Raw genomic sequence first — 13,368 nt, forward strand, 5'->3', positions numbered from 1 at the left:
AAAAAAGTAAAATAAAAAAAAAAATGAATATTAAAAAAAAAAAAATTAAAGTTGGTGCTGCTGAACTACTAGGAGCAGCAGATTAGCACACCAGTCCCACTCCCCAACACTGCTAGACTAATAGCACTGGGCTCTTATAGTAGTAGTAGTAGTAGTAGTAAAACAACAAAAAAATAAATAAAAGCAGTCCTTACAAGGACTACTGTTATTGCAGCAGTCAGCAGATGAGATCAGAAGCAGGACAGCTGCCCACAGCAGCTACATACAGAGCACTGCAGTAGAAGGTAGATTACTAGCCAGCAAAGCTACCTAAGCTTAAATGTCCCTCAAACCCCTGCAGGACTTCTGTCCCTCCAATAACAGAGCAGTATCAAACGATTACTAGCCAGCAAACTTTCAACTGTCCCTGAAATCACTAACAGGCAGCAGCTCTCTCCCTACACTATCTCTTCAGCACACACAGGCAGAGTGAAAAAACGCTGCAGGGCTTCGGTTTTTATAGGGAAGGGGAGTGGTCCAGGGGAGAGCTTCCTGATTGGCTGCCATGTACCTGCTGGTCTGGGGTGAGAGGGCAAAAAAAAGCGCCAACAATGGCGAACCCAAAATGGCGAACGTCGCGCGACGTTCGCGAACTTCCGGCGAGCGCGAACACCCGATGTTCGCGCGAACAAGTTCGCCGGCGAACAGTTCGCGACATCTCTATTAATAACAGTAAATGGATCTGAAACAGCTGTAACTGTAGATAGAGAAGCATATTAGATACCTTTTAATTACAGATAGAGAGCTTTTTCTAAGCAAATATATAATAGACATTGGTGAAGGCTAAGGGGCACATTTACTATTGGTCGAATATCGAGGGTTAATTAACCCTCGATATTTGACCGTCGAAGTACAATCCTTCGACTTCGAATATCGAAGGATTTACCGCATTTAGTACGAACGATTGAAGGAAAATTCGTACTATCGAAGGATTAAATCCTTCGAATCGAACGATTCTAAGGATTTTAATCCAACGATCGAACGATTTTCCTTCGATCCCAAATTGGTAGAAAAGCCTATGGGGATCTTCCCCATAGGCTAACATTGGTGCTTGGTATGTTTTAGGTGGCGAAGTAGGTGGTCGAAGTTTTTTTTGAGGAGACAGTACTTTGACTATCGAATGGTGAAATAGTCGAACGATTTTTAGTTTGAATCGTTCGATTCGAAGTCGAAGTCGAAAGTCGAAGTAACCAATTCGATGGTCGAAGTAGCCAAAAAAATACTTTAAAATCCAAAGTATTTTTTATTCTATTTCCTCTCTCGAGCTAAGTAAATGTGCCCCCACATGTTGACATAGGGATGTAAACTTTTCATATTTTCTCAATTCATTATTTAGGGGGTTATTTACTAAAATCTGAACTTATCTCAAATTTTATTTAAAAAAACAAGACCAAACTCCAATGCCCGATTTTAGCTTATTTATTAATAAAAAAAGTTCAATTGCTATAATTTTTCGGGTTTTTTCCTGAATTGCTAGAATTTTTCAAGTTTTTAATTGAAAACCTGGAAACAACGGATTTTCAGGCTAAACCCAATGCAGACCACTAAAACTTGAAATTGAGATAGGTGCGTCTCCCATGGATCTGAGATGGCGGATTTTCAGATTCAGGCTTTTTGCGGTGTCGAGGTATAATAAATCTTGAAAAATTCAAGGGTTTTTTTTACTCTAAAAAATCCAGTTTTCTACTGAATTTTTTGAGATTTTAACATTCCGAGTTTTAATAAATAACCCGCTTATAGTTTCATTTCAAAACAACACCTCTTCATTTCATTGAGACAGTGGTATGCCAAAGCATATTAGTTATGTAGAAACAAATATCATTGTTTCAATAATGCCATTATATTTTGCATAAGGTGTGTAAAGTTGTCTTCCAGAAGAAACTTTAGGCCCTGTTTTTTTAGCTGGGTTGTGTCCGTTTACATGCACTAGGATTACTTATGAAGTGATATCAAAAGGTGTTGGCGTTTCTAAGGACTTTGGGAGCCAATGCTTGAATCTTCCCTCGAAAACCTGAATAAAATAGTCAGGTGTTAGTGTGCAATGAGCACATAACTTGTTTAGATGGGGTTTCTGCCATTGATGCTTTCCACTTGTTAGGTATTTGAGATCCCCATGATAGACCTTTGAGAAAAACAAGAGGTATGAGAAATAATCATACACACAGCCTTGTGTTGAATGTTCTGTGAATGCTCCAGCCCACCAATATATATTGCACCCACCAGAACTCATAGCACTTGAGTCTGCGTATAGTACACAGTCTTGAAATGTTCTTCATAGTATGCCCGGACATGAATCTAAAAGGATATGTATAATGAGTTAAGTTTGCACAGATCTGAGTCACTACAGTGTGACATTGTGTTTACGAAGCATTGTTCACTTTTGAATTAATTCATGTGCCTTTGAATTATAGAGTGAGTTCTAGAAATTCTAAAGGCCTGTGATAGGAAAAGGGGTTGCTTCCTGTTACCTTGTACCTATACCGGTCATACCCAGACTGGCTTTGGGCAGTAGAAATGCCACTGGTAACCTCTTAAGGTCATTCCTTCTCTGCCACTAAATTGCACTCATCTCATATATTACTCTGTCAATTCCTCATACACCAGATCAGTCTCACCATCAGTCTCAGCATTAGACCAACTCTTTGTCCTCTAAGATGTAAGCAGTCATTTTTTTCTTTACCAAAAACCATAGCAGCTGACTCCTCTCACAGTCTTTGCAAACCCCAGATGGTCTCCGATCCTTGTGATTTTTGTTCCACAGTCTCTTTCTTTGGCTGTGGTAACATCACCATTAAAGCAACAGCTAAGATGCTCATCCATGTCCTCATTTCATCTTGTGTAGACTACTTCATCTTTCTTCTAACTAGGTTAACTAGTTAGTACCTCCTCAACTCACATAAAAAACCCTTGGCTGTTAAAATCTTTATCATGGCTTCCCATTAAGCAAACAATAATTTACAAAATCCTTGTCTTACTTTTCAAAGCTCTTCATTCCTCTGCACCTTGCTACAACTCTTCTCTTGCATCTCCATATATTCCTGGCCAACTCCTTTGTTCCTCCCAGAGCCACCATCTGGTCTTACCAACCACTTCCACTGCTGATTCGAACCATACCTATGAATTCCTCCTTCTTCGGTGTGTTTAGAACTAAAGTTTCCTTTTAAAGTACTGGCATGTAACCCTGACCTTTGCATTTAAGCAACAATGACTCAAAGATATACAGTTCAGCACTAGTTATCCACCAACGTGTGCCTATAAATTACTGTCCCACTTGAATTTTAATCTCCACAGGTCAGGGACCTTCTTCTTATTTTGTCTTAGCAGTTAGGTCATCGTGAATGTAACTGGTGTTCAAAAAGTTGCTAGGCTACTGCTGCTAGCAAGAAACATGGCATCTCCCATAAGGAGACACAGGATCAGTGCATGCTCTAATACAGTGGGCAGCTGTAGGAGGAGGCAGGTGAGTGAGGGGAACCCTTATTATACATATATAGAAATTTCCATATTCTGAAGTAAATTTCAACTTGCTAATACAGTAAAAAATATTCTATATTTCAATTTTTCTTTAAAGCAGTACCTTCCACACAGTTTTAGCAGGTTAAAAACAGCAGTGCTGATATTCGTAACATATAGTAACAAATTTAGCAAGTAAAAAACAGATTATACATTATGATCTATAGAAACCTAACTCTAACATTATGCAAAAATATGTATCTCTTCTTCTGTAAATTCCAAATGAAAAACAGATGGAATAATACATGTACGATCCTCGTTAGATCAATATACATTGACTGTTGATAGACTGAACACACATATAAATCAATGATCATTTATATCTTTGTCTAGGTGATAATTAGATTTGTGTTTGCTCTAAGCTATTTTCTTAAGTATCTGATAAACATTTGACTATACAGTAGAGCCAGACACAAAATTCAAATAAATTGATTGCTGTGGCGCAGTTATTATTAAAAAAGTCTTTGAAGCATGACAGACTCTCACTGGTTGCATTATTATTCTGCTCACAAGCCAACTCTCTGGATGAAAATGTGAAACCACCTTTTGTTGTGTAAAAGGACTTACAAACATCCTTCCCCAGATGTTATCGTTATCTAATAATTACTGCCCAAGGGGCCAAACTTTAACATGGAGGTCTGTGTATCTAATCATTTTAGTCACTTTGCTATTATATGAAATAGTCAGAGGTTGAATCCATTTTAATGGCTTTTAATATGGATTTATAGAACCAAAATATTCTCAGTCTATGTTGGATTTCACATTTCACAAACATTTTCTTTACACTTAACTGCAAAATAATGTTATTCTAACAAAACTCTCTGAATAATTTCAGAAAATAGAATAAAAGAATATTTATTATATTTTTAGTCTATTTTATCTTTATACATGGCCATCTGCTAATATACAGTATTTTCATTGCACAATTACTCGCACTGCTGTATTGTTATTTTTATAGATTTGATATACCATGACTCATTTTCACACAACTCATATGACCTTAAGTGCATTGTAATTCAATTTTCTTAAAGGAATTAAAAAAAAACCCATGATGTTAGAGAACTTTTGCATGACTTACAAAAACGTACAAATCGTGATCTCCTTACGAATATGATTACTCATTTCAGTTTGCTGTATACTGTTTGTTTCAGGATTAAAATATCTGTTTTCATCTGCTGCTGCTGAATACCAGTTAGCTGGTTATGCTATTAAAAAGATAAGGTAAAATGCTGTTAAGTTTTATGGCCTGGGAGTTTGTAGATAATGACTTGATAATAAAGAGATTCAAAAAATATAAATAAAAAAGGAATGATCTAACTTCAGATATATAAAATTAACTAAAAAGAGGGGATCAAAAAAAGATTCAAAAAATACCTATTATTTGGGGGTAGGATACTTTGGTGTCTATAAATCTGAGACTGGGGTCCCCAACTTAGTGAGAAAAAAAAAAGGATATGCTAAAAATAGGGGGAAATATATATTTTCATTGTTTGCATGTTTTTCATTGATTGAACAGAGACCGCCAGGAACATATGGAGATAAAAATGTAATGAGATGTTAAAAGGGTGGCTCACCTTTAAGTTAACTTTTAGGGGCCCATTTACTTAGCTCGAGTGAAGGAATAGAATAAAAAAAACTTCGAATTTTGAATGTTTTTTTTGGCTACTTCGACCTTCGACTACGGCTTCGACTTCGAATCGAACGATTTGAACTAAAAATCGTTCGACTATTGGTCCATTCGATAGTCAAAGTACTGTCTCTTTAAAAAAAACTTCGACCCCCTACTTCGCCACCTAAAACTTACCGAGGTGCCATGTTATCCTATGGGGAAGGTCCCCATAGGCTTTCTATCAATTTTTTGGTCAAAGAAAAATCATTCGATCAAACTATTTGCAGTAATTCCTTTGACTTCGATATTCGAAGTCGAAGGATTTACATTCGACAGTCGAATATCGAGGGTTAATTAACCCTCGATATTCGACCCTATGTAAATCTGCCCCTTACTGTGTTATAGAGTGGCCAATTCTAGGCAACATCTTAATTGGAATTCATTATTGAAATTTTTGGAGTTGACTCTTTTTCAAATGTGGGTCACTCAGAGCCGGGCCTACCCGGCCAGACGCCCTAGGCAACCTGGCGGGCACGGCGCCGGCTCAGTGTGCGTGAAACTGCGCATGCGCGAAACTACGCTCCAGCGCGCATGCGCGAAATGGTGCATTTTCGTGAACGACACTCGGCAGTCTGAGAGAGACGGGACCGGACACGGGGTAGGCGACAGAGCAGGTAAATGCCTAGCGCCCCCCCAGCTTTGCGCCCTAGGCACGTGCCTACTCTGCCTACCCCTAGTTCCGGCCCTGGGGTCACTGACTAGTTATGTGCAGATAGAGAAAAACTCGACCAGCACTGGACCCTAACTTGCTGCTCCTGCATGTACACCCAACCATAACCAGGCCTCTGCACGACCCGCTATGACATCATGGAAGGGGGTTAGGCCAAGCAGGCGCAAGTCTATAACAGGCGCGCACTGGAGGTGGAAGAAAGCACAACCCGCAGGTGGGTTTGGGTTAAACTTTTCCTTCTGGCCTTCCCACCCATGACCCGACAATGGTGTGTGGAAATCGGTAAATTTGCAAGTCCCATGGGTATCAGGCTGGCCCACACATCACTATTACTGGCCCCATCTAAAAAACCAAATGCTCTGTAAGGCTACAGATGTATTGTTATTGTTACTTTTTATTACTCATCCTTCTATTCATACCTCTTTTATTTATATTCCACTTAAATCAGTGCAAGGTTGCTAGGGTAATTTGGACCCTAGAAACCAGATAAACGAAATTGCTTAAATTGCAAACTGGAGAGCTGCTGAATAAAAAGCTAAATAACTCAAACTGCAAATAAAAAATGAAAGCCAATTGCAAATTGTCTCAGAATATCACTCTGTAAATTATACTAACCTCTTTAAAGACTTTGAAAAGGGATTCTGGAAATTATTCTTTGGTAAATCAAAGCTATGGTACCATGTTTACTTTATGCTTAAAATGAAATTGTTCAAAAGTTTATTTTGTTCAAAATTTCTACCAGGAGGTGAAGTGCGAGAGGCTCACTGTGGCTTATGTGTTTGTGCTTATTTAGGCTGATTTACCAGCAATTGGTATCTTTTTATGTACATTACCAATGTGTACCACTCATAAAAAGGTACTTTTCTTTTTCCTATTTAACAATTTGTTGACCTAGTTATAAAATGAGTATATACCATGTTAATTTTATGCAGAAAGCCTTTGTTATGATTCTTTTCAGTGTGAAAAATAATGGCCAGAATCATTGTTCCCTGGATGTGACATCTACAGCAACTGAATTCTAAAGAACATGTCAATTTATCAACAATTTCCAGAGAGTACATAGGGTCCTACTATGTTGGCCTACATATATATATATATATATATATATATATATATATATATATATATATATATATATATATATATATATATATATATATATATATATATATATATATATATATATATATATATATATATATATATATATATATATTTCTTAGCCAGCCATATGTTTTATTAACACTTTTTCTTTTCATTTCTTTTTCCTGAGGGTCTGTTTGCCTTTCAATCTTCTAAGGAACTGCTGACTTTTGAGAGAGCCATGTAGACTTGCTGTCTAGATTCTGGTTGCTAAGGAAATCTAGCAGATTAGAGAAAGGACAGAGGTAGCATTAGTTACAGTTGTCATGTTTGTCATGACTCATGTCATTTGCCAGATCACGACTGCTGACAGATTGAGTTGCAGCGCCTGCCATAAGTATCTATGAAATCCAAGAATCAAATAGGGACAATAATAAATGTGTTCCTTGCAAAGATATAAATCTGCGTAAGCTGGACCTTGTAAATGCACACAAGGTTTTGTCTTCCTGAATTTTTACAATTCTTACATTGACTATTGATAATTTGCAACTACTTCTCTGCTAGAAGTATCATCAGATATTATGATTTTGCAGCATTCAATATAGAAGTATTGTTTATCTGCTAAATGTGTAAACAGTTAGTTACCCATAATTGTTACAAGCCTAAACATACTGCTGCCCCTATTTTATTTAAAAGTCTGTCAATACTGGCAAAATTTTAAAGGTATGGGGTTTTTTTATCCAACAATCTTGAGACCTGGGATTTTCTGGATGAAGGTTTTTTTCTGGATAAGTCTGCTAAAAAAACAACTTTACATACAGTAGAACCCCAATACATCTCAGGGGACCATGGCAAAACAACATAAAGTCTGGGTACCATTACCATTAAAGCTGGGACAAAAAAGATACAGCTTTCCTGAATTGTCCTGCAGCAAAACAGCGTAAAGTTCTGGGTTCTACTGTAAACCAAATAGGATTGTTTTGGCCCCAATAAAATTAAATGCAGATTTAGTTCTCAATTTTCCTTGTAGTTATGCCACTGGCAAAATGCTACTCTAAACAGTGAATGTATAAATATATAGATATAAGATATACAGTATAAATATATCTTACATCATCATTATGTTATAGATATTTACACTATAAAGCAACGCTTGCCGAAAAGGTGCAAAGCTTGTTACTGGTCTAGCAACTTATAGTAACCAGAAAACAGTTAGATCTGGTTAGGCATTTATGGGTTCCTAGAACTGGGCAGACTTTTATGAAATGACCGTATAGGAGCTTCAATGGCAGCATTTTGGATTCAACACATTAAATAGATCATGGCTTATATCTAATCAGATAAAAACAAAACAGGTTTAACATTCAGTAAAGTGCATTTAGACTTCTGTAAGAGAAAGTTCACCGAATATTTTGTCATTTCTAAATGCATGTATCAAGGACTGACCTAAGGGCAGATAAGGGAATTGCTTTCAAGCTCCTTGAAAGGTACACAAGAAATATAATTTAAAAAGATTGCCTTCGGGGGCTTTCCTCCTCTCTCAGAAGATTCTGCTTTTAGATTTTCTTATTGTTTCACCATAAAACTACTTAAAATCAACACAGGTCACAAGTGATATGTTGTGTTTGTCGTACTCTGCCTCTTCCAGGCGTTCTCATGCCTCTAGAGTAAAAGAGCCGGACAAGCAATCACGAATTCACAATCACGCTGCTTTGCGTGATTTGACTTGGTCACTCATGCATGAGATGGTTTCCTGATGCACCTTCATGTCTTTATGCGCCTTCATGTCATAACTGTGAGGAAGAGGATTCCATTTCTCTCTTATTGTTCTGACAGCCTTTTTGCTGGTTTATAAGTGAGTGAGAGGACCATTAGCTTGGTTCTGTCGCTTGCATATGCAATCAAACTGACATGCTATTTGCTGTATCTAATGCTTAAAGGGGAACTGTCATTAATATATTTTGTTTCTTTCATGTGTTGTATACAAATATATATATATATCTTCTAATAAAAGTGCCATCTGACCCATTATTAACTAAACTTTATCAACTATAACTTTAAATGGGTAGCAAATGTTAAATAAAGTAGCACACACTCAGGGGCAGATTTATCAGGGGTCGAATTTTGAGGGTTAAAAAACCATCAAATTCGACCCTCGAAGTAAAATCCTTCGAATTCGAATATCGAATTCGAAGGATTTTAGCGCAAAAGGTTCGATCGAACGATCTAATAAAAATTGTTCGATCGAACGTTTCAAACGATTTTAAGCGATCGATCGAATGATTTTTATTCGATCATAAAAAGTGCCCAAAACCTATCTACAATGTCCCCATAGGCTAACATTCAATTCGGTAGCTTTTATTTGGCGAAGTATTGAGTCAAAGGATTTTTTAAAGAGACAGTACTTTGATTATCGAATGGTCGAATGGTCGAACGATTTTTACTTCGAAACGTTCGAATGATCGAATTCGATCGAATTCGACCAATCCGATGGTCGAAGTACCCAAAAAATTACATCGAAATTCGAATATTTTTGGACTCGAACTATTCACTCGAGCTTAGTAAATCTGTCCCTCAATATAGCTGGGCAAATGGCTGAGTGCACAAAGAAGTCATCACATAAAGAAAACTATTTATAGTTCTCACCACAAGGTGGCACCACACACATTTAAGATTCCATGTGACTTTGGAAACTGACAAATGCAATTGACAATTTCACCTTGAAAATTAGAAAGCAAAAAAAAGAACTATTTTGATAAAATTGTTAGCAATTATTCTAGATTATCAGTTCATTGTAAATAGATTGTAAGCCCTACGCAACAGGGATCTTCCTCCTGTATTTTTGTGACCTATCTATCTTTATATAACATGGCCAGCGTGCCAAGGCTTCAGGAAGAAAATCAAGCAGCCTTAAAGTGATACTGACACTAAAAAAGTATTATTCAAAATATTAATGTACATCAAAAGTTACCTATAGCCCATGTTGATCGTTTTTCACTCATAGGGCTGCTTTTGTAATTGTTACTTGAAGTTCCCTTCACATGTCAGTTTCTAATGCTAACAGACTACTGAAGCTCAAAAATGACAGCCCCTTCAGAGAGGAACATGGGGGATCAGATGGGTAATGTAAAAGCATCTGTAAATACTTTTATGGCAAAATTATAAATAGCTTGCAAAGACAATATTATTATAGTTGTAAAACAAGGTTTAATTTCTGGTGTCAGTATCTCTTAAAGATACTGAGCTGCATGTACTTCATCATTTGGGAAACTGGGATGTACTTATGAGGATATGTGTGTATATTCTAGACCAACTAGAAATTTGGGGGACTGGGTAATTGCAAGTAGTGATGGGGCGTTTCATCGTACAATTCGCAAATGTCCCACGAAATTCGTGAAACGGCGAAAAATTTGCGAAACATAGTTTTTGATGCCGGCGTCTGTTTTTGACGCTGGCGTCCATTTTTGGATGCTGGCGTCCGTTCTTTGGACGCTGACGTAAATGCGCCTGCGTCCAAAAAACGGACCCTGTCGACTGACGAATTCACGCCTGGCGAATAAATTTGCCCATCACTAATTGCAAGTTTAGGGGCTGGACATTACCAGTGTCTAAAAAATCCCAATTATATACAGTATATAGAAGGAAATGTTCAAATCCTGAAACGTGATTTTCTACATGACCACTTGAAGAGCTGCTGGAGTAGCAGCTTTAGATATAGTACATTGCATTGTAAATATAATTACTGCTAATGATGAATACAGGTAGACTGCAAGGTAAACTTTATTACATATTGATGGTGTTTTTGTGAATTACAGTGATACATCAGAAGTATCAGAAGTATCAGCTTCTCTCCCCCACTATTAACTTAATTTATGGCTTCTTTCAGTGCAGTCCATCTTATCGTAACCCAACTGAAGCACATGCACAACAAGGTGCCTTTGGTGGGGGGTCTTGCTGCACACATGCACTGGTACCCTGTAACACACACACTTCATTTGTCCAGGAAAAAAGGAGGAGTTGAGCTGCACTGGAGAAACTTGGTGGGGGGGGGGGGAGGAAAGAAGCTATATAGATCTGTTGCCCATGGAATGTATTACTGTAGATTTATAGTATAATAAAAATATAAGAATATATTGAAATAAACATTCGCTGAGGTTTTAATTTCAATTTATGTAGACCCTTGACCTTGACTGTTCATTGACTGTACTGAGGAAAAAGAACGAAAAATTCTGCCCTTTCTTTCCACCCCAATATCAGACTAGTATAAATTAATTATAAATTAATGTAAATGAAGGATGTCCCTACACAAGGCAACAAACAAGGTTGATAATAAGAGCAATAGTAAATGTATCATCAATATGGAAAGAGATAGGCAGGGCAGGTTATTACAATCAGAGGCCCCTAGACACAGAAACTGTGCTCACCTGCCACTAATATCAAATTGTCAATAAGATCTTTGGCAGTCACTGTCACAGAACTCATTACTTTCAAATAGAAGCTCAGCTCGCACACCCTGTCCTACGTAATGATTGCCCAGTGCACGGTGATGGAGGGATCGGCCCTCTCCTAGTGGAAGTAGTAAATAGAATCACTGGCACTCAAAAGGCATGCTGCTTGATAAAGGGGTCTGACCCCGAAAGGTTGCTTTTTTTGCTAATAAATAGGCAAGGGCCTGGCCCTGCTTGCACCTGCCTTTCGAGTGGCAGTGATTCTATTTACTACAAAACTCATTACTGTCATTACTCGGCAGAGGCAATTTCTGAAATTGTGTCAGCAGCTTTACTCGTTGGAAAAGTATACTGGAACTATACATATCCACATTTAGTCTGTTCTCATCGTGTTTCTTCACTCCTGATCTAAGGGCTATGCAATGTGTAAATTTACTGTAGCCCTCCTGCCTCACAATATTTAGCAACATGTATTTTGTATTTTATCTTCTTTATTTGTAGTTGAACTATCTGAGCTATATGCAGTAAGATGCATATTCCTACATATTAAATTATTTGGTATTTTTCAGTTGAAGGGCCTGTGTGTAATATGCAAATTCCATTCTGGAACATAACCAAAACAAAAACATCTGATATTGTTCAATGGCTCCCTCTACTGTCTGTGATATATTATCTATCACTTCAGATTTACTTAAGCCATACAGAGTAGGGGTAGCCCTTTAAAATGGCACCTATGTGTAGCACATCGTAGGTAGGCCTGAGAATAGTATCGAGAGTGTGATTGTGAGATTCTTTGCTGTCAGTGCCTCCCAGGTACCCTTGTGGTGTAAACAACTCCCAGCAACTCCCATCCATATGTGTACGTCTTTACGCACCTTACCCTCTGGTGAATCCTGTGAGTTTCCTGGTGTTCAGATCAATTAGGATGAAGTGACGTTTTAAAAAAAATTGTAAACATATTTCCATTTTCTCTGTAATAATAAAACAGTACCTTGTACTGTGGTATGCATTGTGAGGATAGGTAACAGGCAACGGTGGCTTTTAAGTTCATTTCATTTGTATATTAGTAACAAACAGTGATAAAGTACCTGTCTGCCTGATGACACAAACTTGAAAAACAACAGAGACTGTGAATGAGTTTAAATGAAACCACAATTTCCCAACACAATAAAAAAGGGCAAGCATGGGTCAAATATAATCTAATACCTCTAAATATGAAATAATCACCTGTATAATCACCTGGAACATAAGAATCCCAGTCAGAGCACATTGTTAACAGAGCACAACTGAAACATATTAATGGAGGGGAAATGAACATCATGTAAATAGTGTAGATATACAGTGGGCACACTGATAAGTTATTTAGCTGCATAGGCAGGGGGTTATGGAATGAACACTGGCCTCCTTTGGAGGAACGCTTAAAGTTATTTCATGCTGGAATATAATTTGAAGCATGTTATGCATTTCCAGATACAAACATAATGCTTATGGGCATGCCTGTAAAACTTATTTTTAATGTCTAGTGATTATATAACATCAGGGCTCATTTATGAATGATGTGCAGTCTGCAAAGTGCAAATCTCGTAAATCTCACAAATTTTATGTGAAGCGAATCAGGACAGATCCTCTCATCACTAGTCAAAAGTTTTTCCAAAACATTTGGGATGTCGATCTTGCATTGGTTTAGCAAATGAAACCTCTGAAACATCTGTTTCCTGTTTACTTCTAAGACAAAAAAATATGAATGATCTCCAGACAGCAGATCATAGTTATCTAGTTACTTTGGGTTAAAAAAGACAATAATCCATGAAGCACAACCCTTCCAAATGACATATAAACAGATACCTATACAGGTATGGGAAACCCATTATCAGAAGCTCTGAATTACAGAAAGGCAATCGCCAATATTTTATCCAAATAAGTCACATTTTTAAAAATGTTTTCCT

General features: G+C 37.4%; 1 protein-coding gene across 1 annotated transcript in view; it reads left to right on the forward strand.

Moving 5' to 3' along the window:
* Positions 1–8,731, forward strand: part of LOC121394476 (neuropilin and tolloid-like protein 1) — a 32,472-nt gene extending 23,741 nt beyond the window's left edge. The window contains exons 5-6 of the mRNA XM_041565630.1: positions 4,704–4,773; positions 8,623–8,731. Coding sequence (XP_041421564.1) covers positions 4,704–4,773; positions 8,623–8,731 — 179 coding nt within the window. The remainder of the gene's footprint in view (positions 1–4,703; positions 4,774–8,622) is intronic.
* Positions 8,732–13,368: the final 4,637 nt, after the last annotated feature.

The sequence above is a fragment of the Xenopus laevis genome, chromosome 6L, assembly GCF_017654675.1.
Source record: "Xenopus laevis strain J_2021 chromosome 6L, Xenopus_laevis_v10.1, whole genome shotgun sequence".
In the NCBI taxonomy this organism is placed as follows: domain Eukaryota; kingdom Metazoa; phylum Chordata; class Amphibia; order Anura; family Pipidae; genus Xenopus; species Xenopus laevis.